The following is a 23,916-nucleotide window of genomic DNA, read 5'->3' as shown; positions in this document are numbered from 1 at the left end:
TTTCACCTTTACCTGCAAAGTTCTGCAAAGTGAACGCTAAGAATAATACAGTTAGAATAATGTGAGCAGTACTAATCCCATGCTAGACCTCTGAGGGTTCATTTTTTGATTTATGAGTTTATGTTGACTCAGAGACCAGTAATTGAAAGCTTTTGAAGTTTATATTTCAGTCAAACCAGTCTTCTAGTCATGCATTGAGTTTAAGAGCAGAAGTTCAGTGCAGACATTGTCAGAGAGGTCCCGTGTACGTTGTCTCAGGGATCGCCGTAATCCTTCCTTCAATTTGTACTCTCAAAAGCCCAGGTTATGGCACTGGAGCTGGAGAGTTGAATTGCTGTGCATGTTTGTGCTTGCTTTAACCCCATATGCCTTTGCACCCCAACCCTTCTTTTCCTCACCATATTGTTTAAATTCTAATATGCGTTCTACCTGGAGAGTTCTTCCCAAGTTCCTCTTGAAATCGAATGCCGGACCTTAATCCTTCCCCTCACTCACATCAGGATACAGTTAATGTAAAGTGTAACCAAATTTCCTCTGCTAAATGAAAACATCTATATTAAATGAGAGCCAAGTGCCCTGTCCAAGGAAAGGGCGTTGAATGCTGATAATTTCAAGTGTGAAAGCTATTGGATAATTCGCAGAGGCATTCGCAGAATTAATGGCTGGAAGTTTTATGTATCATATGGTTTGAATTTCCTAGTAAATGTGAGGGAATGATCGAGTCCCGTTTTAGAAACAGGAACAGGAAGGTAAACGTTTCTGTTTTTTACAGTTATGGAAACAATTTTTCTCTTATTTTTTAATGCCTTGCTTTAAAGTTTTTATGTTTCAAGAACTGTTTCAAATTTATACTGGCAATCAAGAAGGGAGCTAGTAAACAACAGTTCCAACAAGAGTTGAAACACAACAGCTGATTCATGCTGTTTCATGAACATTTGGGGCCTTTATTTAATACACGAGTGAGTAGCGCCATATCTACAGACACTGTTTTTGTCATCTAGCGCTTAGTTTTATTTAATGATCAGCAGTGTTGGTCGTGTTTGTTGTGTCAAAACAGACCAGGTGAGTTTTTAGGGGCCCTGTTTTAGAGAACTGAACTGGTGATAGAAAGAGAGACCAGGTCTCATTGCTCTCTGACAGTGAGACCCTTTCCAGACCCTGTTCAAGCGGGCTTGGTCATGAAGTACAACTTGTTAGGAAAACAGGACTGCTTAGCATAACACAATATTTGACTGTTTTGACTGCGCTTAAGGAAATAGCCTGTACCTATGAAAAAGACACACATGCACATAGTGTATGAAAGTATTCATGCCTGACACTTGACATGCCGCACTGACTTATTACAGACTTATTACAGAATTACAGATGTGGTGCGGTTCTTGTGAACTGGTAGGAGGGAGAGGTGATAATAATGCAAGCGATAAAAGGAAATATTTAATGTGCCATTAAATAAAAATGATGTGGTCCAGTATCAGTGTTGTAAATACTGCAGATGTTTTAGTTGTACTGAGAGGACACATGATAAACCACAGACCTATTTGATGATCATCAAACTCTTAGTGTCTTATTAAACCCCCTTCTCTGATTACATTTAAGTTGTGCAATAAAAAACAGATAAAACTAAGCAGAAAAAGTTTTGTCTCTCATTTTACGTCATAATGCCAAATTTTCTTTATTTAACTGCAATTCTAAGTTATTGTAACATAGAAGAAATGGGTTTCTGTGCAACTATCATGCAGCCAAGACTCATAAGGCTCATAAGGCCAAGACTCATTAAATAATTAAATACAAAATCCATTTCTTATATGGCTAGACACCCCAATAGTCCACATGCGCTTTGTGGGCTTTGCATTGAAACCACACACAGCCAAGTGTGGTTTCAATGTGTGGGGTGTGAAATAGGGATGCAAGAATGGTTAAGAAATGTTATGTTAAAATAACAACTTGGAAAGTACCAATGCAGCATATATGTTTTTTTTTTTTTATCGGTATGTAATAATTTGTGCCGGGAGACAATGAAAACTACCTTAAAATCTTTCAGTTCTCCACAACTTGGTAAATGGCAGCCAGCAAGGCTGATATAAGCCAGTACTGATGTTCCTTATATATAATGGTGCATCCCTGTTTTGCATGTTTTGCATGTTCATGTCCACCTTCACCCTAAAAGACAAATAATCGTACTTACTTAACATCTGGTACGACATCCGTCTAAAAGTGCTTGGCATCTGTGTTATTGGAATGCGATGACTGCTCAGAGGCTCTTTGTTAGTGTTTATTAGAAGAATAGTTTATACTTTTGCACTGTAACAATAATAAGATCTCGAAATACTAAATAAGCTGCGAACCAAGTATGATGTCGCAAAAAAAAGTACAAGGATTGCACAAATAATATTTTCTGCTCAGTAGTTTGCAGACTGTGACGAAAACCGTTTTTCTCTTTTACACAAGTGAGATAAATTTCTGTGTTTAATGTTGTCTAAACACAAAGATCTTAACAAAAATTGTTTCAGTAAAAATGCAAATGCAAGCAAAAATTTAGCTCAGAATCTGATCAAACTTCAACTATACTGTGTGTGTTGCCTTGGTAGGCTTACAAGTGGTTGGCATCCTGAATATCACTTTAAAAAAAAGTCAAACGTCAAAATAAAATGTAGTAATAATAATAAAAAGATATATTCCTTCCTATTCCTGCCTAAAATAATTTGAAAAAATTATTGGCAGGAACAATAAAGTAAGATGCTGTAAACCTGTGCAATATAAATGTTTGAATGTGTGCGCTCCATCATGTGGATATCATATTTCACATAGGTGTTGTTTAATGCGTTTGATGTTGATCGATATATTTTAAAATCCAACTGTTGTTTCCGTAATTTATTTGAAATGTATGAAAAAATACAGTTGCAAATTTTGACTTCTTTAACTGGTTTTGCCTGATTGGGTTTTTGAAAGTTAAAAGAGGAAAAGGATAAAATTTGAAATAATTTGTAGAGGTTTATTTTTAGTGTTTTTATCTTTTACCATCGCTTGTCCCATTTTGCTTTGAATTCTTAAAGTTAAAATGATATGGGTGCACTGAGAAGTTCCTAAAGTGCATGTTAAAAAACCTGAGGCCCGCTTACTTTTAAGCTTTAAAACTAACACCAACTAAAGTTCCTTTTCTTCTTTCTATCAAATAAGCTGCACTTTCTGACTGTGCACGGCTGCACAGCCGCTGCTTCCTTTTCTTGTTCTCACTAAAAGATGCATAACCAGCGAATCAATTCATTAAGAAACCGATGACTGTATGGCTGAAACTTAAATGTGGAGCTATTTTTTCCAGATGTAAGTGCCTTTTATTTAAAGTCAATTTTGTCTTACTACATAGCTGCCTTAATAAAAAAATATATAAGTACTGAGAAGCAATGTCTATATAGATACATTTGTTCATTTTGTTTATTACCAGCTTTAAAGTGTGTTACAATCTATGTGGTAATGTGCAATAAAAACGTGGATATAAAGAAAATCCATCTATTGAAATATTTAAAAGTTTTCCCAGTGGTTGAGTTTTGCTGAAGTTATTGGACCCAGTGTTTCCACAACCTCAGCCTTGATGTCATTTTAGTGGAGCCCAGATTACTGTAGCATGAGAAAACTAGTGCAGGTGCAGTAGCAGTTTCATGTCTAGCATGACACGAGCGTATTTTCCCTTGTCTAAGGAAAGCAAAATTATTCAGCTCTCCTCACTGCTTTCTTCTTTTGTCTTTTTCTGTAGTTTTATGAGAAGTTGGCCAGAGTGATGAACTCGGACCAGGAAAGGCCGTTCGTGTGCAACGCTCCTGGCTGTTCTCAGGTGAGAATGTCGTGATAAAACTCAATGCATACATGTGCATGTGTATATGTATGTCTGCCTGTGATATCAATACACCAAAGAGGGATTCGGAGTAGATTTATCTCTCGCGCATGAGGGAGAAACGCAATACCATGGAAGTGCTTGAAATACAAACTGTGATCGGGTCTAGTGTTAAAATACCTAAAGAAAAAAAGTTTCTTTTAGGATGTAGTCAAGAATGACTACAATAACAGTGAATGTTATTTTAGGGTAGTGCTTCATTTCCTATCAGTTACTCATACTTGTCTCTTTACATATGTACAATTCCTTTTTTTTCAACAGCGATTCCCCACAGAGGACCATCTAATGATACATCGACACAAACATGAGATGACCCTTAAGTTCCCCTCCATAAAGAACGACAACATGTTATCAGGTGAGTTATGCTCCTTCAATACAGACTAACTCACTATTTGAGCAGGGTTTGAAAGAAACTTGGAGTTTGTTTGCAGCTGTGTCTTTGTGACTCATGCACAGACACACTCGTCTATCATCAGTATGCTTTACAGTGCCTCCAGAAGTTGTTTGCAATAATGTAAATCATATGAGGCATGCTACCCTACAGCTTAGTTTCATTCACAATGAACACTTCAGTAACATATAAAGAAGCTGCCTGACAAAAACTGGACAAATGAGCATTTTATGTGTGAGCTTGTCTTTCCTGTTACTTCATGTGATTTGCGCTTTTCTGTCACTCAGTGCGTCATCATTCTATATATCACGTCGAAAGAAAGGAAGTTTTACAGGGTGCAAAAACCCAGTTGAGCCGCTGATCTGGACATTAATCTAGAGTTTCAAAAGTCCAGTAAGAGTCAAACCAATAGTAGCGGCCAATCCAATAGTGTAGATCTCTACTCCTTATAACATTCCTAATGCATCAGCCATTGTCTAGTAAAAATTGCTACAGCCAGACTATTCAAGTAGTTTCTTCTTTATTATTTACACTCGGTAGTCAGTAGGATCAGATTTTCTAAGCCAGGCGTCTTTATCGCTTTTCGTCTGAGTTACAACTATGACTACTTTTTGACTGATACACTGAACTCAGGATAAAATAATCAGTGGTTATGCAGCACACAAAGTCACACCTCAGACACACAATGTCACATGCAAAATTGTCTACGCTTAACTTTTAGTACTATAATTCATGACCTAAAGTTGACCTGCTCTATTTGCTTTGCATTGACTCGACTAAAAACTGACATTACTCGGTTTCTTAATAGAGCTTGAGTAATATCGTCAGTCTCTGCAGATCGAAAAGGCGCTGTATATTTGCAGAGTAAAACTGTGTTTTGAGTACACACGTCATGACGAAAGTTTGAGTCAATCCTCAGTCTAGCCAGAATGGATAAACACGCCATGGAGTATGCTTTTAGCCTTTGAAACAACTGTGATCCCAAAATCACCTTCAACAGTCTGAAACCCGATCTGCGTGCACCCCCCACAATGTCAAGCTGAATACCACAGCTTGACTGAGCTCGACAAATGAGACCCCACTCTGTAGGTGGTATCTGTACTTTGTCAGCAAAAAACTGGGCTGTCAAAAGTAGTGTCTCTCATCGGCTAAATACAAGTAATGCTTACTTAAAAACACAATGTGCAACAACAGTGTATGTTCATTATTCTTTTTGGATTGGTCTCCATTAGCTTGCTTAAAGTGCATGCTGGTAAAAACTTTGGTTCACATAATTGGACATCATTTTTTTAGAGGAAGGAACAATGAGGCAGAAAATACAAAAAATACAAGACATAAAAATCGGAGAGTACAAGAAGAGTCACAGAATCAAATTAAAAGTTAGCAGTAAAACTATCCAAATTATCAGAATAAAACATGCTGCGCTGTCAAAACAGATTTAAATGCTTTCTCGTGTCTCATTTAACTTCTTGCAGACATGGTTCCTGTTTTAAATACTGTTGTGCGCATATTTGCATTTTGGTTCATTTTGCCTGTGTAAGTTTTTACATTGTATATATGTTTCAGGTATGCAAATGAGAATTAGGCATACATCTTTTACAAAAGCATCACACAATATCACAAAATGGAAAAGGAAAAAGACAAATATGAAATCAACTTTTTCACAAAAACACTACGCTTGCGGATATATTTTGCCATTTGGAACGCCTTAAAACTCTTTTCCCTCTAACTTTTAAAGGTCCACATTCTACTTTTAAACCTGAAAAACATTTTTTCTTCGTTTACAGACCAGACACCCACGCCAACACGTTTTTTAAAGAACTGTGAGGAGGTGGGCTTGTTCAGTGACCTGGACTGCTCAATTGAGCAGGAATTTTGCAAAGCCCAGGAAGAAGAGGACAGTAAACAGGTACTGGAACAAAAAGGAAAAAAAAACTCAGACTAAAAAAAACAAAACAAAAAACAGATGAGACCAAAGCCACAGAGGTTAGGTGGTTAAGAGCTCTTATCTGGAGTGATCACATGAGTAATGTCGCTAACAGCGGCTCACACTCCATGAGCTGATAACACATTTTTTTTATAGACTGGAAACACATAGACCTCATGCAACCACATTCTGCCCATTTGTTCAAAAATGGATAGCCACAAGTGTTTATTCACCGCTAATATTTGTGCTATATTTTCTCTCTTTTATCCAAACTATATGTTCCCTGTCTAGTTCTCGTGATGCCACTAGTGCCACGCTGCTTTAACCTCATCTGTCTTGTCAACAGTGACAGACAGGGCTAGCAGGTGGAGATTTGTCACTCATCACAGATGAGGACAAAAGATATCAGGTTCTCCACCTGCAGCTTCAAACAGATCTTCATCGCTTAGAGAAGGAGTCCTATTTCTCCCAGACAGACAGACAGACAGACCCCTGAGACATCTTTTTCAGCAGTAATCAGGAAAAAATACTGACCAGACAGTCTTGTATGTGAGCAGAGTCACAAACACTGACGTTTGACAAAGAACATGATCATTTATGCATTATACATCTGCCCTGAAGCACCTTGACCTGAAACATGGGTAATAGTCAAATCACCACAAGACAGACTGCTTATCTAAGGTCTGGGAGTATGTGCAGTCCATGCTGCAGCTAAGCTGTTGTCTCTGTGGTTTGGCTCTGGAGATCGTGTGTGCTCAGGTCAGCCATGTCTAGGCTGCCCAGCCTGTGTGGTTTATGATGGGAGGCTTTGCCAAGTCAGCAGGAGGCGAGTCAGAGCAAGACTTGCAGGGAGTGTAAAGCACAACAAGATAAGAGTTAAAAACTTGAAACTTTAAGAAAACACCAAGAAGACAGTATGAAATAGTCTTATTTCCATATCCTGCAATATGCTATCATAATGGTAAAGATTAAGTAATTGTACTGCAATGCAAAATACTTTATGGCACTGTAAGTGTGTGAGAGATACGTGAGTGGGTATTCTATCACTTGCAGCTATTTTAGTATGAATATTCATAATGTGACAGTTAAAAACTGTTGGTAAAATAAAAATAAAGGAAATATGGTCATCAATAAACTCTCAGCTCAGCACAGAAAAGCTTGTAGATGATACCTTACTTAGTTCCTCATTACCCATTCCCACCCACTGAATGTGTGAAGTCCAAGGCCAAATGGTTGAAATGCTTGTGTTGTTTTGCACTTGAAAATGCTCTTTATAGAGTCCTAAACCTCTATACTGTGCTCACTCGCCTCCTCTCTTCTCTTTACAGAACATTTCACTGCATGGCCAAGCAGGCCAAGGCCAGCACCAGCAGTCCCACTCACGAATGGGCAATCATGATACCAGCATAGTGATCCAGCAGGCCCTGCCCTCTCCTCAGTCCAGCTCTGTCATAACTCAGGCTCCATCAACAAATAGACAGATAGGGTAAGCAGACCGCAGTGGCCAAAAGATGTCGTGAAACATCAGCAGCGTAAATACAAGTAACAGGTACAAACAGGTTTTATGAAACTTGCTACAGAGAGAGGCATTTTCTCTTTTCTGTATGACATGAAACAGCAGTTGTTGAGCACTGCTGAGAATTGATGACAGACTGAAAACCGCCTGACAAGCGCAGTGATCTTTGGGGATTCTCTCACCTCAAGTGTGCCCCTGTTATACTGACAGCCTCAGTCTCATCCTGGTCCCTCTGTTTCTGTGCCGGCTGTCATCCCCCCCATTGTCTCTGAGGCAATGTCAGTGTTTCATTACATTTGGAGCAGTGTGTGTGGGACTTGCCATTCGTGTTTTGCTGTTCATTCACTGTTGTCCCATAGCAGAGCATGCCAAAGAGGGTCCCAGAGGATAAGATGAAGTCATTGTTGAAGCCTAAGCTGTGACCGCTTTTACACAGGTTTAGCATTTCATGTTCTAAAATAGTTCTTTTCACAGTATGGGAATGGCAGCTGCCTTAGAGCTCTGCTTCTCTGGAACCTTTGCAGATAGAGAAACCATATTAATTACAATGTGTGTGGGTTGCTTCTTTGTGCTTATTACTTGTATATGCACACTGTACGTAATGATTAGGGTATTGCATTGGGTATTGATTGCATAAATTTTGCCAACTCTTGCAGGGCTGTCATCTCTTTGAGTGAAACGTCTTTCCCTCTGCTGCAGTTCTGTCTTAATACGTCAGTGACATAACAGTTATAGGAAACGCACACAAACATTTATGCACCTTTTTTCCCATATGAGGACTCTCCACTGACCTCATTCATTCCTTGTGCTTTAACTTCAGCCACCTTCAAACCTGTGCCAGGGCTTTGTTACTGTAAACCAGGCCTGTGGCAAACTTGTTAGACATTGAGATGGCTCAGAGTTAGGCCAGCCCTGTGTTGAGGCTGTCTTGTGTAGATTTACAGCTTCGGGAGCTAGTGAATATTGGATGGGAGGCCCATCACTAAGTCTGACTGACACCCCATCAGGCTCTTTGTTGAGGACAGGGATGGAATTTCAACCCCTTGGAGGAGCAGCAATCACTGCCAGTAACAGAGACGTTGTCAGGCCTGCTTCACCTGACTTTACCTGTCATTGTAAACTCTTTACCTGACTCACCACTTCACTTCGCAGCCCTTTCTGACCACAGAGCCCTTACCGGTTTGTTGAGAGAGCTGTGTTATTGTTTATTGTCGTAAAATCGCATCACTCAAAATTCAGAGACGGTATGCCATGTGGTGGTGGTTGCCAGCCACAGAACTGCACCAAGTTGCCAGCTGCAGTGATCTGTCACACATGATCTGAGGCAACCTCTGAGCAGCAATTGTATGGTCTAAAATTGCAGATGCGTCACTTGTTTACGAGGATGGCGGAATCCTGAAACACGAATAGGATGGGAATATTCACACAAGAGAAAACTGATCTGGAAATGTTCACATCAGCAGGAAAATGGGCTGAGGAAACCCCTCCACTGAAAAGCAGAACTTCCACAGGAAGCCATTAGGGCTCACCAAAGCCTCTGTGCACAGGGTCTCTCCACAGGAACTTCCTACATAGAGACCATGCTGGACACTTCACAGACTGGTGTACTCAGTCCAACACAGTCCAGATATTAGCCTGTTAATTCATGAGAATTGTAGGCTTCAATATGTTTTGATTTACTGTGCTTTTGTGAACAAGGTCATCATGTAAAACTAGAAGCACAGTTAGGTTCCCACTATGTAAATCTTTGTGTTTAATTTGAACCATAATAACCTAAGAGACTATTAAAAAATGGTTATCCTTGTCATGACTGGTAAAGGTTGTGTATCTGATCATTGCAGGTCTATAAATCTTTTAGTATCAACACACTTTATGGGGCTCTGTGGTAAATATGTCTCTAAATGAGACAAAATCACCAAACAAAATCAGTTTAATCTCACTTCCATCTGCTTCTTCATTTTGTTCCTCTGCTCTGCTGAGTGCACAGCATGAGCATCCAATGAATTAGGATAACAAGTCATTTTCATTGCTCCACAATGTTTACTAAAGAGCTTTGAGGCTTGGAATCAATTAGGATTGGCTTTCCTCAAGTCCATTTACTTTAGGATTGAGCTGGGCCTGCAGCTGTGAAACCTGAGGACCTCTCTCGCTCTCGCTTTTTCTCTCCTTCCCTCAGCTCTGAGTCCTTAAAGGAGGTCTTGGGGGAGCTGCACTGACACAAACCAGTGTTAAAACCAGGCATAAGAAACAGCCAGCAGATCTTAATGTCACGGCTATCATTATCATACAAAGTGAAGCGGTGTCCAACTGTTCTGAATGCTCTCTGCTTTTCAGTTACAAACATCTGGTGCTGAGTTATGTCAGAGTTAAATGTGTTGGACATTACTAGTCAACCATGTGAGATACAACATTCTGTGAAAACCTCAGCCTTTTCACTTGTAAGTGGAGCTCGCTGGGTGGATGGGTGTGGGCACAAGGCATTAAAAAATGACATTCTTCTATTTTGGCTCCACAAAGGAATTCAGCCTGATTGTTTCCATTACATAGCACAATCAACCTGAATGCATCTGGGCTACGTGAATACAGTACAGATGTGGCAGATTTCATCATCAGTTGCCGATAATTTGATAGTTAAGTACTGCTTTCAACTATTTTTTTTTGTTAAATGTACAGTACAGATGTCTAAACCTACTAAAGTGTTAAAGACAATATTTGAACTTATGAGATGCAGCCCTCAAAACCACTAACTGCTGATGTCAGGCAGTGTTGGTTTTTCACCATTTAACCAAAAGGTTTTTCAATTTACCTTCAATAACGAAAATAGAACTTTGTCTCATTTTGTTTTTGTACAAATGTGACAATAACCACATTAACTTTAAAGCAGCTCTTTCTATGCAGAGAGTCTATTCGCTTTTCTAGATTGTGGATTTATCTTTAAACCTATACATCTATCATTTGCGGTGTCCCACCCTGGGCGTACTGTGTGCAACTTGTAAGTTTGGCTGTCACATTGTGCACAGGTTTGAAGGAAGTCAATTTGTGGTTGTGTTTCCCATGCTGCTTTAAATGCACAATATTTTTCACACCTTCAGCACCCTTCTACTTGTGGTCCTTGTCTTTGCCTTTAAGGGAAGTAGCAGAAATAGATGTTGGTCTTCATGCCTTCTTAACAGCAAGGTTTCATGCAAAGTGTAGAGTGATATTAACTTCCTGTGTTTTTGCAAAGAGATTTGCTAGTGTGCTGATTGATCATGAAAGACCACTGGGTAGAAGATTTGCTTTTAATAGATTGAATTGCTACAATTCAATCTATTAAAATGTATAAGTGTCTGTGACAAAGTACATTTGCATTTCTATTTGATTGCAAAAGCTTGCGATCATCCTGTTAATCCACGATCATTGTCAGATATTATAGCTAGTGAGCACTTATTGAGAACAGATGTTCACGTCTAAACACAATGTGTACATGCTCTTTTACATACAGTGTAATCTGATACTCACTACTTCATCAATTGTTTAAAATAGCACCGCTGACCTACTATACTGAATTAATATTGATACAGTGGTGCTGATAGGTGGTTCATGATACACACTGCATATCGTATAGATTGCATAATAACTCTTTCCATGCCTGTAATAACCCAGTGGTGCTGCCTTCTAAGTGCACTGCACTGGTGCATGAGCATAGAGAGAAAGGATGTTATGGGCTGTTTATGGATAAAGTTTGACCTCATGAACTTTACAATTTAAACAAGATGTCTTTTATTATTGTTTATGATTAGATTGCATTCACAAAGTTGTGATAAGGAGGGAGGTCCGTCCCGAGTATACGAGTGTGTGACCTCTACAGAAAGCTTAAGTTGCCCCCGTGCTCGAACTTGACAAATGTTAGTTCTCCACAAAAAAAAGTGGCTATTGGCTCCGAATAAATTGTAGAGCTAATCCAAATAGAAAGGAAGGAGGTAGACAGAAGAGAAAACTGGTAAGCACGGTACAGACGAATAAAGCTCAAACTATGTAATCAATTAAAAAAATAGTGAAAAGACAAAAAGAAAGAGAGAGAAAGCAGGATGTACATCTGACCTGAATTAAGATGAGCTCATTGTGTACTGCACTGGGTTTAATAGTGCGTTTTTAGAGGAACGCCCAGACTCTGTTCCCTCTCATTCCAGCGGGTCTGTGTCATCCCTGCCCTGGGGCCACCACACATGCAGGCTCCTGCACAAGCAACTCACACACAGGGATGTGCCTCAGAGCTCTGGGGAGCACAGGGATCACAATGTAGGGAAGTGTGGAAAAGAGGGATCAGAGGTGGACAGAGTAGGGGAAGAATGGGATCAGAGGTGGATGGAGGAGCGGAAGAAGGTATTAGGAGGTATAGATGGCGGAGAGGAAATGACAGATCCTGGGGGTAAAGGAGAGAGAAGAGTGGCATCAGATGGTGAGGACATGCATTTTGCTGGATGGTGTGTACAGAATTAGAGGAAAAGATAGAAGCATGAAGAACATGGCATCAGAACAACGTGGGTGTGGGAAAAATGTATGGAGATTCTGAAAGAGAAGGGAAGATGGAAAGCTGAATGAGAGATGAGACTGACAGAAGACAGGAATCAGGTGGCAGGGTGACAGGAGCCTAGGTTGGCTTTACAGCAAAGACATAAACATGTTAATAAATAGTGAAGTTTTAGTAGATGAAAAGGGAAAAAGATGAAGTATCTCTGAAAGTGAAAGGGTCTGTTTATGCCAAATGTTACAGCACCAGTCAGGTGCTGCTGACAGATCCCAGTGTAGCTTGTAACAAGATGACTCATTAGCTGCTGAAGAGTTTTTCCGATTCACCACCGATATGAATGCACTGACATGCTTTCGTTAAAATGAAAGCCAACCCATCTTTGCTTCCCTCAGCCAAGAGCATCTGATGATTCAAAACAGTATCATGTTTGGTGAATAAATACCGCAACACTTACACTAATTTGCTCCAGAGTGTCACTCCCCACCATTCCTAAACTATGCTTTGGCATGCCTTAACTCAGCTTGAGGCACCCTAATGTGAGGACACCCCAGCCCAGATCCATTCCAGTGAAGCACCCTCCCAGCATCCATCCCTTCTCTAGAGCGCTAATAAAAGTCAGCCCGTGTCGTAACCCATTATAGCTGATTTATTTGATCAGATTCGTATTATTTCCTCAGTCCAAACCCCATGGCACTCTCCTCCCACCAGTGATTAAAGGCAGTAAATCAGGGGCAGGTCCTGTGTAGTGTTTACTCAGAGAGCCAGGCAGCTGCAAGCTGTTTGAGGCCCTTGTTTCTCCCGGTATTTACCTCCGTTCCCATGGTGACTGCACCACCATCTCCCAAACGTCTGGAACTTGGCCCTAGGCTGTTTTGGTTACGTTCAAAAGTTTTTAGCTGCTGTGTCTACCCAGAGCCTGCAGTGACTTCACCCAGCGAGGAGTGAGTACAGTGATGCTGGACTGAGTTGAGGAGGGAAAGAGAGGGAAAAGTGAGAGGAGGATGGGAGGGAGGGACAAAATCTGGGGGTAGGCAGGCACAGGGTGGGGGGAGGGCGAAAAACCAAGAGCATTACATCATTGCTGGAGCCGAGTCAGAAAGGGAAGGATATGAGTCAGTGGACTCTCTCTCTCCCTCTCTCTGTTGGATGGCAGCCAACCCCCTTGTGTATAAGTCCCCAGTACTTGAGTTGGAGTTGGGACTGTTGGGATTGGGACAGTAAAGCACAGTGTGTCTACAAAATTTGTAGATTACACATAGTAGATCAGGGGGACTTGGGTTTAGGCGTGGACACCATGAGGGGTCCGTGGTGGAAAAAAATATCATAATGATGTGGACAATTAGAAATAAGAGAGCACAAGAAAAAGTAAAAAAGGCATAAAGAGGGATGAAAGTCTACTAATGATGTCATGGTGGAGTGAAGATGGGTGGGTTTGGGCGGCGGCGGCGGTTCTTGGGCGGGGATTGTGGAGGAGAGCTGGGCTGAGAGCGAAGCACTCAGTAATGTGAGAGCGCAGGGTCAGAACTGCAGTGTCTACCTGCTCTCCCCTGGGGCCCACAGCCCAGGCTATTATCAGTCCCCTCAGTGGAGCCGAGCCTGTCATTATTCACTCACACACACACACAGACACACGCATATGTTCACACGCAGCTTAATGAACAGTCACACACTCACATATGCACTTATTCACATATAAACACTTTGAGCAGGAGGATGTAAATTCACAAAGCAGGAGGGAGCATGAAATATAGAAAGTTTCTTGTTTAACTCTTTATACTGTATGTGATTAGTGCCTTACTGACGGTGTACGATAGTGCTATATTAAAATGCATTATTTTGTAGAGTATTTATCCAAGTGAAAAAAAGAATAAATGGTTTCGTCTGTAAAACGCACAGGAAAAGGAAAGAGTGACACAATACTACATATTAAGAGTTCATCAGAAGCAGGAAATCTTTCATTTTAAGTTGCTGGAAAAAGCTAGAAAAACAAGTTCAGCCCTTTTTCAGAACTGTTGCTGAGGCGCTTTCTGTCAGTTAACCGATCGATTAACATTTCAGTGGGTCTGACACTGTAATGCATAAGAAAAGTTGCCATCGTGTTCACTTCAACAAGTAAGTTATATTTGTTTCTTCTAGATTTTTGGATTCACCGTTAGTGACTTTTTGCCGGCTGTCTGAAATGTCTTTATTTATCAGCAGAGTCAGCACAAAGCTCGGGTTAATCCCTTGAGGAAGTGCTGTCAGATGTTAGTGTTGTTTTTTTCTTCCCAGTGGACAAGCAGGTTGTGTTTTGGTGAATGTGGTCGTGATGGACAGAGCGTTCGTCTAACAGACAGGTGCAGAAGTTACGGTCTTCAAAAGGAGCCTTTATTCTCTGTGTCACAGAGCCTGTGTGTCTGTGTGTTTTTTTTAATGTTGTTGTTTATTATGTGGCTGCCAGGATTAAGGATGAAGTATGACTGAAATAGGGCTAATTAATAAAAAATAAACGTATAAAGCTTATTCTTCTTACAAAATACTGTTTGTTTAAATTAGTAGAATAGCACACATGATACATGTGGGAAACGAAAGCAAATACTGTGACAGTTTTAGAACAAAAATACTTTAAATGAGCCAGTTTTGTTTAGCTAATTGACACATCATAATGAGATACAGACGTGCTTCAAGTTAAAATTCGTTTTTACTTCAGTGTGTTGCAAAAATCTGTTGAGAAAACTTCAGTCTGCGTCTGAATGAAAAATCGAGTCATCACGTAGTTATGAAAAAATGATGTAGTCTTCATCTACATAATCAACAGCATGTACCAGCATGCGACTGTTCATCCTTCTGAATGCTGGCAAAGTCTAAACACTGAGGGAAACTGTTGATGCAGCTACACCGCACACCTCATTGTACTTTCATGAGTTTTCCCATGTGGAAATGTTTGAATTCGCTGTGTTGCTCAGATGTCATACGCGCTGTTAAATGAGTGTGATTGTGATAAATTGGGATGTTATACTGGCATGACACATCGTCAGGATGGTAATAGTCCTGTGTGTGTGTGCAGCAATCTAAAATGTCTGGAGCATAAATGCACATATTTAGGTCTGGAAAAATACAGGTATTTATTCAGGTGGTGGAACGTTTGCCCTGTTACCCCCCCCTCCATTAGGCCATCACTCCTTCACCACTCACTATTACCGTAATCCAGTCTGTGATGTGGTGAATTGATTATGTTAACCCGTTGAACACAGCTAACCTAAATGCTTCTTGTTTGCTTGGAGGAAATGGAGCTTAAATAGCTGGTGAGTGGCAGCGCTGATTGTGGCGATACAGATAACTGGAGATTTATTGATTCTTCTGATGCAAGTTGTTGAAGAATCGTGCGGTGAATGCTGCTTTTAGATGTGAGGACTGAATAATTGCTGCATTCATGCGGGTGTTGCAGCACCTTGCAGCTGGGAATTGTTGTTCTTAGAAGCAGGGATTTGGTGACAGTTGTATAAATGATGTCACCGAGCGCAGATGTATTGGTCTGGGTATTTGTATGGCCAAGGCCTTGAGCCAGTGACTGAGACAGGACTGCTGTCAATAGTTTAAGCTTAGCCTGGGCCCTCTGTACATGTGATTTATTGATGTGGCCGTGAGTGTGGATAAGCCCGTTGGTCCGCCCGCTCTTGTGGTCACTGAAAGAGATTTTCCCCACAGGGCTTCCATTGCTTTAGCAGTTTCTAAATATGATTCTCATCATGCTCATCTCATGTGGTTGTTATGACAAATATTAGTCATTTATCATCACCAAAATCATTATTCATCCATTGTTTTTGGATATACTTTACAAAAGTAAAGTATATCCAAAAACTCATGAGATGATTGAAGTGCAGCATGCGCACAGGCTCACTAATGTTTTTTTGGGGGGGTGGTTCTGTTCTGAGTTTGTGGCTGTAGAAAGAAGAGCGAACTAAAAAAGAACGAGCTTGCGGAAAGCATTTTCTCTGAAAATGTTAAATTTACTTTAACGTGTACGAATAGATTTCCTTAGCCTCCCCACTTTGTAGAATTATGATAATACAATCGTTTTTTTTAGTGTGCGCGCTTTCGGCTCAGGGCTTTCCGAGAACATGGGGCAGCAGCCAACTTGCATGTTTGGAAAGTGATTACACTTTTAACCAGAAATACGAAAAATGAAAGCAATTCATTGCATTCAGAGACTCTGAATCTTTTGATATAAGCACCAACATTTCTCTCAGTATCTATGACAGAATCAGCCCCTTTAGTCTAAAAGGAAACACTTGATGAAGTTTTTTCTTTATTATTGTCAACGGAGCCACAGACCCTTAGTTTTTATAAGCACATCAGTGAGTTACATCAGGTGACAGCAAAATACCTAATCCTCTAAACTGCGATTGACAGAAGTCCCCTATATTTTTTATATTATTATCATGTTATGAAGTAATGTAATATATAATGTAATATATAGTAATATTCGTGCTCTGTTTTTGATGTTCCTGTCTTCAGAGTGAATGAGCTTCAAACCAGAGGGCTAGAATTGAGTATAAAAGTTAGACCTGATCACCAACTATATCAGTGGGTAATCAAATTCCCTTTAGCAACTGTAGTTTTTAAACATACAGTTTTTAAACTCGCAAAGGTGACTTAAGCTAAGCTTGACGTGCATTTTTTCACTTGCCTTCTTTCATGCCTTTGTATATTATAGTAATAATTTATTTCAGCACTTAATTTGTAGGAAATATAAAAACAGTGAGTCATTTATATCACACTATAATGTACAATACAATTATTCATACACTGAAAGTACAGAAAGATAAAATTAACTGAGAATTAAACTTTTTTGTGTGTGTAAAAAAAAAGAAGAAATTAGTAAATGTCCATTAATATACTAAAAAGGGATGTTACACTATATTATCACTTCTTTCTTTACTATATGCTTATACATTAATTTTGTGCTTATTAGGACACGTTAAAAACTAGCGCTACATTTCATGCTGGATTTGGTGCTGGTGTATGAAACAACAAAGAATAATAATCTTAGATTGTGTGTAGCAGGACAAACCCTTAAGTTCCTTGTCTGTGTCCTTTTAGGCCCGTCCCCGGCTCGCTGTCCTCACTACTGCACCTACGAAACAGACAGAGGCAGCCTCTGCCAGCCTCCATGCCTGGAACTCTGCCAGACCCGACCATGCCCGGCTCCTCTGCTGTGTTGATGCCTGTGAGTACCACAACAGATTACAGAGCATATTCACTTACAGCGGTGCTCACGCATGCAGAAGTAGACTCGTTTACTCCTGTGATGACAGTGCACTGTACATTCAGACTGAACATAAGCTGTGTTGGTGTTGCTGTGCAGTTTCGACTCTTCCTGCAGAAATGAATGGTTTTTTCCTGTGAGTTCAAAATGTAAATTTTCACTACAATTAAGCCAACTAAATTCAGAACAATCACATTGTGTAACAGGAAATGATAACAACATAGCGAAAGGCCCTCGTATCAGGATTGCAATGATACAACATATGTTCCGTTTGTAACATAAGACGGCTCATTTTTATGGTGTGGAAAAATCCTTCCCATGTTTATTAAATTAAGGGCTAAGCGATTTTTGGGAAGATTGACGGTTCAGGAAAGGGGTGCACGTTTGGGTGATATTTTTACACAAAACACACTTACTGCAATTAAGATTGTGTGTCAGGTTCTAGACCCAAATCTCTGTGGACCAGGGGAAGGGGAGGGCGAGGAAAAGGTCCAGGCAGGGGTGGGGGTGAGAGGGCCCATGCCTCATGGAGAGCACCGCAAACTTCACCAAAACTTCAGCAGCTAAGAGGCCGCAACACCTTACACGCACACATGCATGTAGATGTTCAAGCAAACATATCTTCTTTCCTGTTTGCACCACAGGGTGAACACGGGTCACCTTTTACCACATGTCATGTGAATTCTTCACATTCAGGTCTCAGCTATGACACATAACGACCAGACTAGAATCAATCAGAGACAGGTAGTGAGCGCATACACACAAAGACAGATGGTTAGAAATTTGTAGAGCTAACTAACCTATGTCCTTATTGAAACATCCTGCAACTAGACGACTTTGATGTTAGTCTGACAGATACTCACCAAACTGCTGTTAGAAACTCTCTCACACACACACACCCCAGTTGCCCAGCTTCCTGTGTTAAGTCCCTGCATGCTGGCTTCCTGTTTTGGGTCAGCTCCAGTTATCATCACACAGAGCTGTGCACAGGGCAGCCTGTCATGTGAAATCAGGCTCTCGTGCGTTCTCATCTCATGCTCCATAACCTCAAAGGATAGGTCTCACACTTAAAATGCTTAAAGTTTTTTGGTGCGTACCTGTGAGAAAGCAGTGATTGCATCTCTGAAAAATCACCACTCTTAGCATAAATAGTACAGCATGATTGATATGTGTTTAAATAAAGCCCTGTTTACACTTGCGTGATTGTTATTGTATTGTTGTAATCTTCAGATGGAGAGACAAATGTCCATGGGCTCCAATATGATGGGCATGCAAAGCCCCGCCCACAGCAGCTCCTGCTCCTCCACTCACATTCCCTCCATGCACTCAGAGGCCAAACTGGTGAGTATATGCAAGCATTCACATGCATACATACACTTTTATGCCTGCACACACACACACGCACACACACACACACACACACACACACACACACACACACACACACACACAAGCTGAAAAGTGTTGCAACCTTCTTTTCCACTGGGCTCTGCCAGCAAGGCTGCACTCTTAGGCCTGTGTGGATTTCATCATTTGGTGTGTAATCAAAGCTGTGTCTGAACCTGCCAGTGCAGCACCGGAGACTCTGGCTGGAATAAAGGGCCCTTTATGTGGTTGTGGCTCGGCTGCCCACCAACTGCCTGATGTATATCTTAATGTACAGAACATGTTCTGTAGGTCCTGCAACTTGTTAGCACTAGTTTAACACAGCAGGGAAAAAAATCAAATGACCTCATCCTTTCACAAAGCATTTAGTTGTAGAAGTTGGAATAATATGTAGGCACAGGTTTTGAGAGTTAAAGAAGGATAAAGAAAGACTGGCAGAAGGAAAAGCTCAAAAAGAAAAGATTCTTTGCACTGTTCTTGATTTTGAATGCCAGTACTGCTGCAACACTTGTGCTGGTTTATGACAGCACACCTCTGATTAATGAAGAATAGCTAAAAAGTTACATTTAAGGTGATATGAATTGATTAATGCTGTAGCAACGTGACCAACTGCCAACCTTTGTTTTAAAAATAAATAACTGGAGTGTCATGACATGGATATCGAGAAAAAAGAAATTATAAACCATAATGAAAAGAGTTGGCTGCTCTTTGTGTTTGGAAAGGTTCATAGATAGCTGGGTTTACTGGAGAGAAACATCCTGGAGAGGCAAAGACACACACAGAGACAGAGAGAGAGGGAGAGAGAGAGGGGTAGCAGAGGTCATTAGAAGAGTTATTGGTCTGATAGAGGAGAGCGGGAGCAGTCCCAGGGCATTTAATTCTCCCTCTTCCTCCCGTTCTCTCAAGATTGATCGCCTTTGTAGTCTTTTGAATCTCTTCAACTGTTCCTATGGTAACACACTAGGGTAACACAATATTAGTGTATTAGGCTTATCTCTCCCCTGGCCATCATCCAGACATGTCTTACTCTTTTTTTTTTTCTCCTCCTATCTGTGTAATTGAATTGTAAATGCTCTGTTAGGCCTCCCATAAACATATGCAGTCACTAAATGGCTGCAGGCCCCCTAACCATGCAACTTTCTGGTTAGTTGGCCATTTGGGCACGAGGCACAGCAACCCAATGTGTATCAATTGAGATTCTGCTCCCTGATGTCTGAACACAACTGATGGAATTTTGTGATTGTGGACAGAAAGTGAGAGACTAATTGTGTTATCCGGGTGCGATCTCCAGCGTGGGTTTCATAAGCATAGACGGGGTCTCTAATGTCTCCAATATCCTCGCCCGGGCCTGGTCGATAAATACGGCCTCGCTATCGGATAACTGGGCCATGATCAGGCCCATGTGTCCCCTGCGACGATCTCAATCCGGCTCTAATCGCATTACCCTGACCATGTTGACTTTCCGCCAATGGGAAATCTTCGCACTGTAACCCCACACCTCGGAGCAACGGATCTGGATGCACTCTTTGTGCTCAACGTTTACATTGTGAGAGCAGAAGAGGGGATTGAGTGGGACTTTGATAGACATGAAGGAAACGGACAGACAGGCAGAATAGGCAAGAAAATTAAAAGGCGAGAAGCAATATTGATATACTGCAAGATCAAACAATGAATAAGAAGGGAGAAAATAGAAGACTTCTTAGTGAAAAGTAGAACCAGTTTCCTTTGTCTTTTCATGTTTGTGCATGCATGTATGGCCATATGGGTGAGCTTGCTGTTGTTTGATATTTTGTGGTAACTGGAGGCATCGGTAGCAGGATTATCCCTCCCCTGTCAGAGAAAGCATGCCCTGAGCCTGGGCTAATGAAGGCTAATTGATTTTGTGGTGGGCCAGAGCAGTAGGGAGGCCTGTCTCTGGTGTAAATAGTTAATGAGCCAAAGGACTGCTGTGGCCCCTTGGGGACTCATATCTTGCTCTAAGCTCTCTGTTTGTGCTCTCTGGGCTAAAGACTGTATCTGCATCAGTGCCCATCTTTGTTCTCCTGATTTTCTCCTTAAGTGCCATCATTTAAGTGGTATAGCAAAGCTTGATGGTGGAATAATTGATATGTTTTTTTTTCTTAATGCTTTTAGTTTGTTGCCTGGGAGGGTTGCTGGGATTGGAATGTTTTATTAGTTTTAGCTCAAGTGTTTTTTTCCCCCTTCTTGTTGTGAGGGACTGGGTGCTCTTGGTGCCGGGTGTGGTTGAATTCTGCTCTGTTGTGGTCTGGGGAATTGAATAGTGAGTGTTGTGTGCTGGAGGTTGTGGGATAGTTGACCCTCGCAGCGTGGAGGAAACGCAGTACAGAGGAGGCCAAGTTCCACAGCATGCCGGCCAAAGCATTACATCACCACTCCTTACGAGCGCGCACACACACACATATATGCACCGCGCGTGGACCAGCACTGTGTCATCTTGCTTGTACAAATAGCTGCAAAATCATGCACACACGTGCACCCACACATGCATGTACAGGCAGCCAAAACTACTTGAAAAACGACTGACAGATGAGATGCACACACAGAATACATGCATGCCTATAAAGGAAAACTGTAAAACATTTCTGAATACTTGCACTGTTTTCTACTCCCCACACCCACACCCCCAACCCACCCCAACCCTCACACACCACAGACCCCCTATGCTTAAATTTTGATATTTTTGTTCATGCAATGAAAGGTAATTGCTATCATTTTTCATCTGTAACAAGGAAAACCCAAACAAGCCCTTATCAAATTTCCCCTAAAAACAAACTCGAGTCTATGAATGCCCGCTGTGGCGCATGGCTCATGTCAGTGGCACTGTTTTCAGCGTGGTGCACTTTGGCATTGTTTTATTGTGTCTTTTAACTGAGTCCCATGCTTTCCACACATCCTGACTGCTTGCTAATTTCAGAAAGAGGGGCCTTGAAAGGGCTTTGTGCTGGTGTATGAAAATGTGTTATTTATTATCTCCCAATTATCTATTGTTTATATTGTTACTAAGGACAATAAATTTGTCACTAAGCATCGGGCTAGGTGCTGAGATTTTTATGTGGTAAACAATACTATATGTTCTTTCACTGCAGCCTGCTTGGCTGTGGAGCTGGCACTAGATTGGTGGATGACATAATTCCTGGCATGCTCTAAATATGCTCCTTTTTACTTGAAGGGGGGGGGGGGGGGCAAGCAGTGCTTCTCTTAAAGGAACATTTCATAGCACACAGGAGGGCCAATAATCAAAGTATTCCTCGTGCACTGATGTTGAGTTTTCATTTCACTTGCACAAACCTTGCTGTTAGTTCTTCAGGGTAACTCTTTCGTACATGTTCACTGTTTAGCGAAACGCTTGATCTTTAATCCTGATAATCCAAATACTAGTTGCAATTCAGTAACTGCACTGAACTGCACCTATTTTGCTCACAAATTCCAAAAAAGTGAGGCAGCTGCAGATGTTACAGTTTTCATCTCTGCCATGTCATGATTGATGAAATGATTACCTTAGTATAAAATCATTTGTAAGCAGTTAAACCATTAACATAAACTGTAACCCTGTTATGTGTTCCATTCATTTTCTTTCACCATAGTAGGGGAGCACCTCTGGCAAATTCTCTTGTTGTGAGGAGGAGGAGGAGCAGTACACACAATGAGAGTCTAACTACAGGTTTTGTAAGCAACATCTGTATGAATGGTGGCATTGTCGGGGTATGATGTCACTGAGCAGAGACGCTGAGCTAAGAGCACAGCTGAATCTGCAGACTGCTTGCGTTAACTCTAGCTTGTATGTACATTGTGTGTGTTTGTATGCATGGTCATGATTGTGTGTGTAAATGCCTCTTTTTTCACTGCACTGGCACCCCGTCTGGTACTCATTGTCCTTGGAGCCAAAACACATCTGTGGACAAAGTAGGCTAAAACAAACCATGAAGTCAGAGTTTGCATATGGTTTGTGATACAGATCAGTTATATGCATATGTGTGGTTAGTTAAGTAAACGTTGAAGACGTGCAGTCAAAAAGTGACAGGGTACAAAGGACACATAGAGAGAAGGTTAAATATTTTGGATGCAGCAGAAGTTTATATGACTAGTGGTGGTGGTGGGGGTGGGGTGGGGGGGTGGGGGGGGTTCTACAGAGATGAGCAAGAGCTGCTGGATCAGTGCAACTGCCACATAAACCAGAAAGGAACTTCTGCTTCAGTGCGACTAAAATTGTACTTGTGAGATAGATAGATGAATCATCAAAAACCTCACGACACCACAATTTATCACCTTTTTCAACTATAAAATATGCCTGTCAACAACTGTTTACAGAAAATCCAGAAGAAAACATGTTAGATAAAAGTTATAAATTGATTTCCATGCCACTGAATAAACCCAGCCAGAATTTTGGTTCCCAGGATTCTCTGTTGGATGTACTTTCAGCTGAGCCGATTTAACAAAAGTTTGCTCGGCCAACATTATCTCAGATTGGTGGTGAATTAGATGAGCCCTCTTGTTAACAGTATTTTGATAGTGTTTTAATGTCCCTGTAAAATCGCCATGGAAAATATTGGGATACTACGCTATGAGTGAGAACTCAACAAAACAACTCTATGTTTATATATATATGTGTGTGTGTGTGTGCGTGTGATTGTGTTATTGTAAGATTATATTTAGAAAACTCATATTCACATTTGAATAGTGAGTGAGCGTGGCAGGAGGAATGAGTAATGTGTTAGTTGATGAGATTTCCTTCCCATTCTGTACCATCGGTTAGTTAGAAAACGATTTAAAGGACAAGTTCGTGAAATTTACGTTTCATGTCTATTAGTTTATCGGTCTTTTAAGGACTTTACACAGTGGTGTCTGTGAGTGTATTAATTTTATTTTTTTTTATTAAATAGCACTTTTTAAAATCAGAGAGCTTGACTATAAGAATAGAGACAAATTACAGCAAAAGCACTTGCACAGTTACAACAAAACAAAACTTTGAAATAAAAGATTTTACCTGATAATTCAAACACAAATCCACTTTGTAAATACGAAGGG

At 40.8% G+C, this 23,916-nt stretch overlaps 1 protein-coding gene across 6 annotated transcripts in view; it reads left to right on the top strand.

Moving 5' to 3' along the window:
- creb5b (cAMP responsive element binding protein 5b) overlaps nucleotides 1-23,916 on the top strand; it is a 37,664-nt gene that overhangs the window by 1,566 nt on the left and 12,182 nt on the right. For all 6 annotated transcript variants that reach the window (XM_040031113.1, XM_040031112.1, XM_040031110.1 and 3 more), the window contains exons 2-7: nucleotides 3,752-3,829; nucleotides 4,151-4,244; nucleotides 6,068-6,189; nucleotides 7,536-7,693; nucleotides 17,319-17,445; nucleotides 18,715-18,825. In XM_040031113.1, the coding sequence (XP_039887047.1) occupies nucleotides 3,752-3,829; nucleotides 4,151-4,244; nucleotides 6,068-6,189; nucleotides 7,536-7,693; nucleotides 17,319-17,445; nucleotides 18,715-18,825 (690 nt within the window). The remainder of the gene's footprint in view (nucleotides 1-3,751; nucleotides 3,830-4,150; nucleotides 4,245-6,067; nucleotides 6,190-7,535; nucleotides 7,694-17,318; nucleotides 17,446-18,714; nucleotides 18,826-23,916) is intronic.

The sequence above is a fragment of the Simochromis diagramma genome, unplaced genomic scaffold (genome assembly GCF_900408965.1).
Source record: "Simochromis diagramma unplaced genomic scaffold, fSimDia1.1 OVJJ01000361.1, whole genome shotgun sequence".
Classification (NCBI taxonomy): domain Eukaryota; kingdom Metazoa; phylum Chordata; class Actinopteri; order Cichliformes; family Cichlidae; genus Simochromis; species Simochromis diagramma.
The sequence above is the reverse complement of the archived record's forward strand: the minus strand, read 5'-3'. Positions and strand labels throughout refer to the sequence as shown.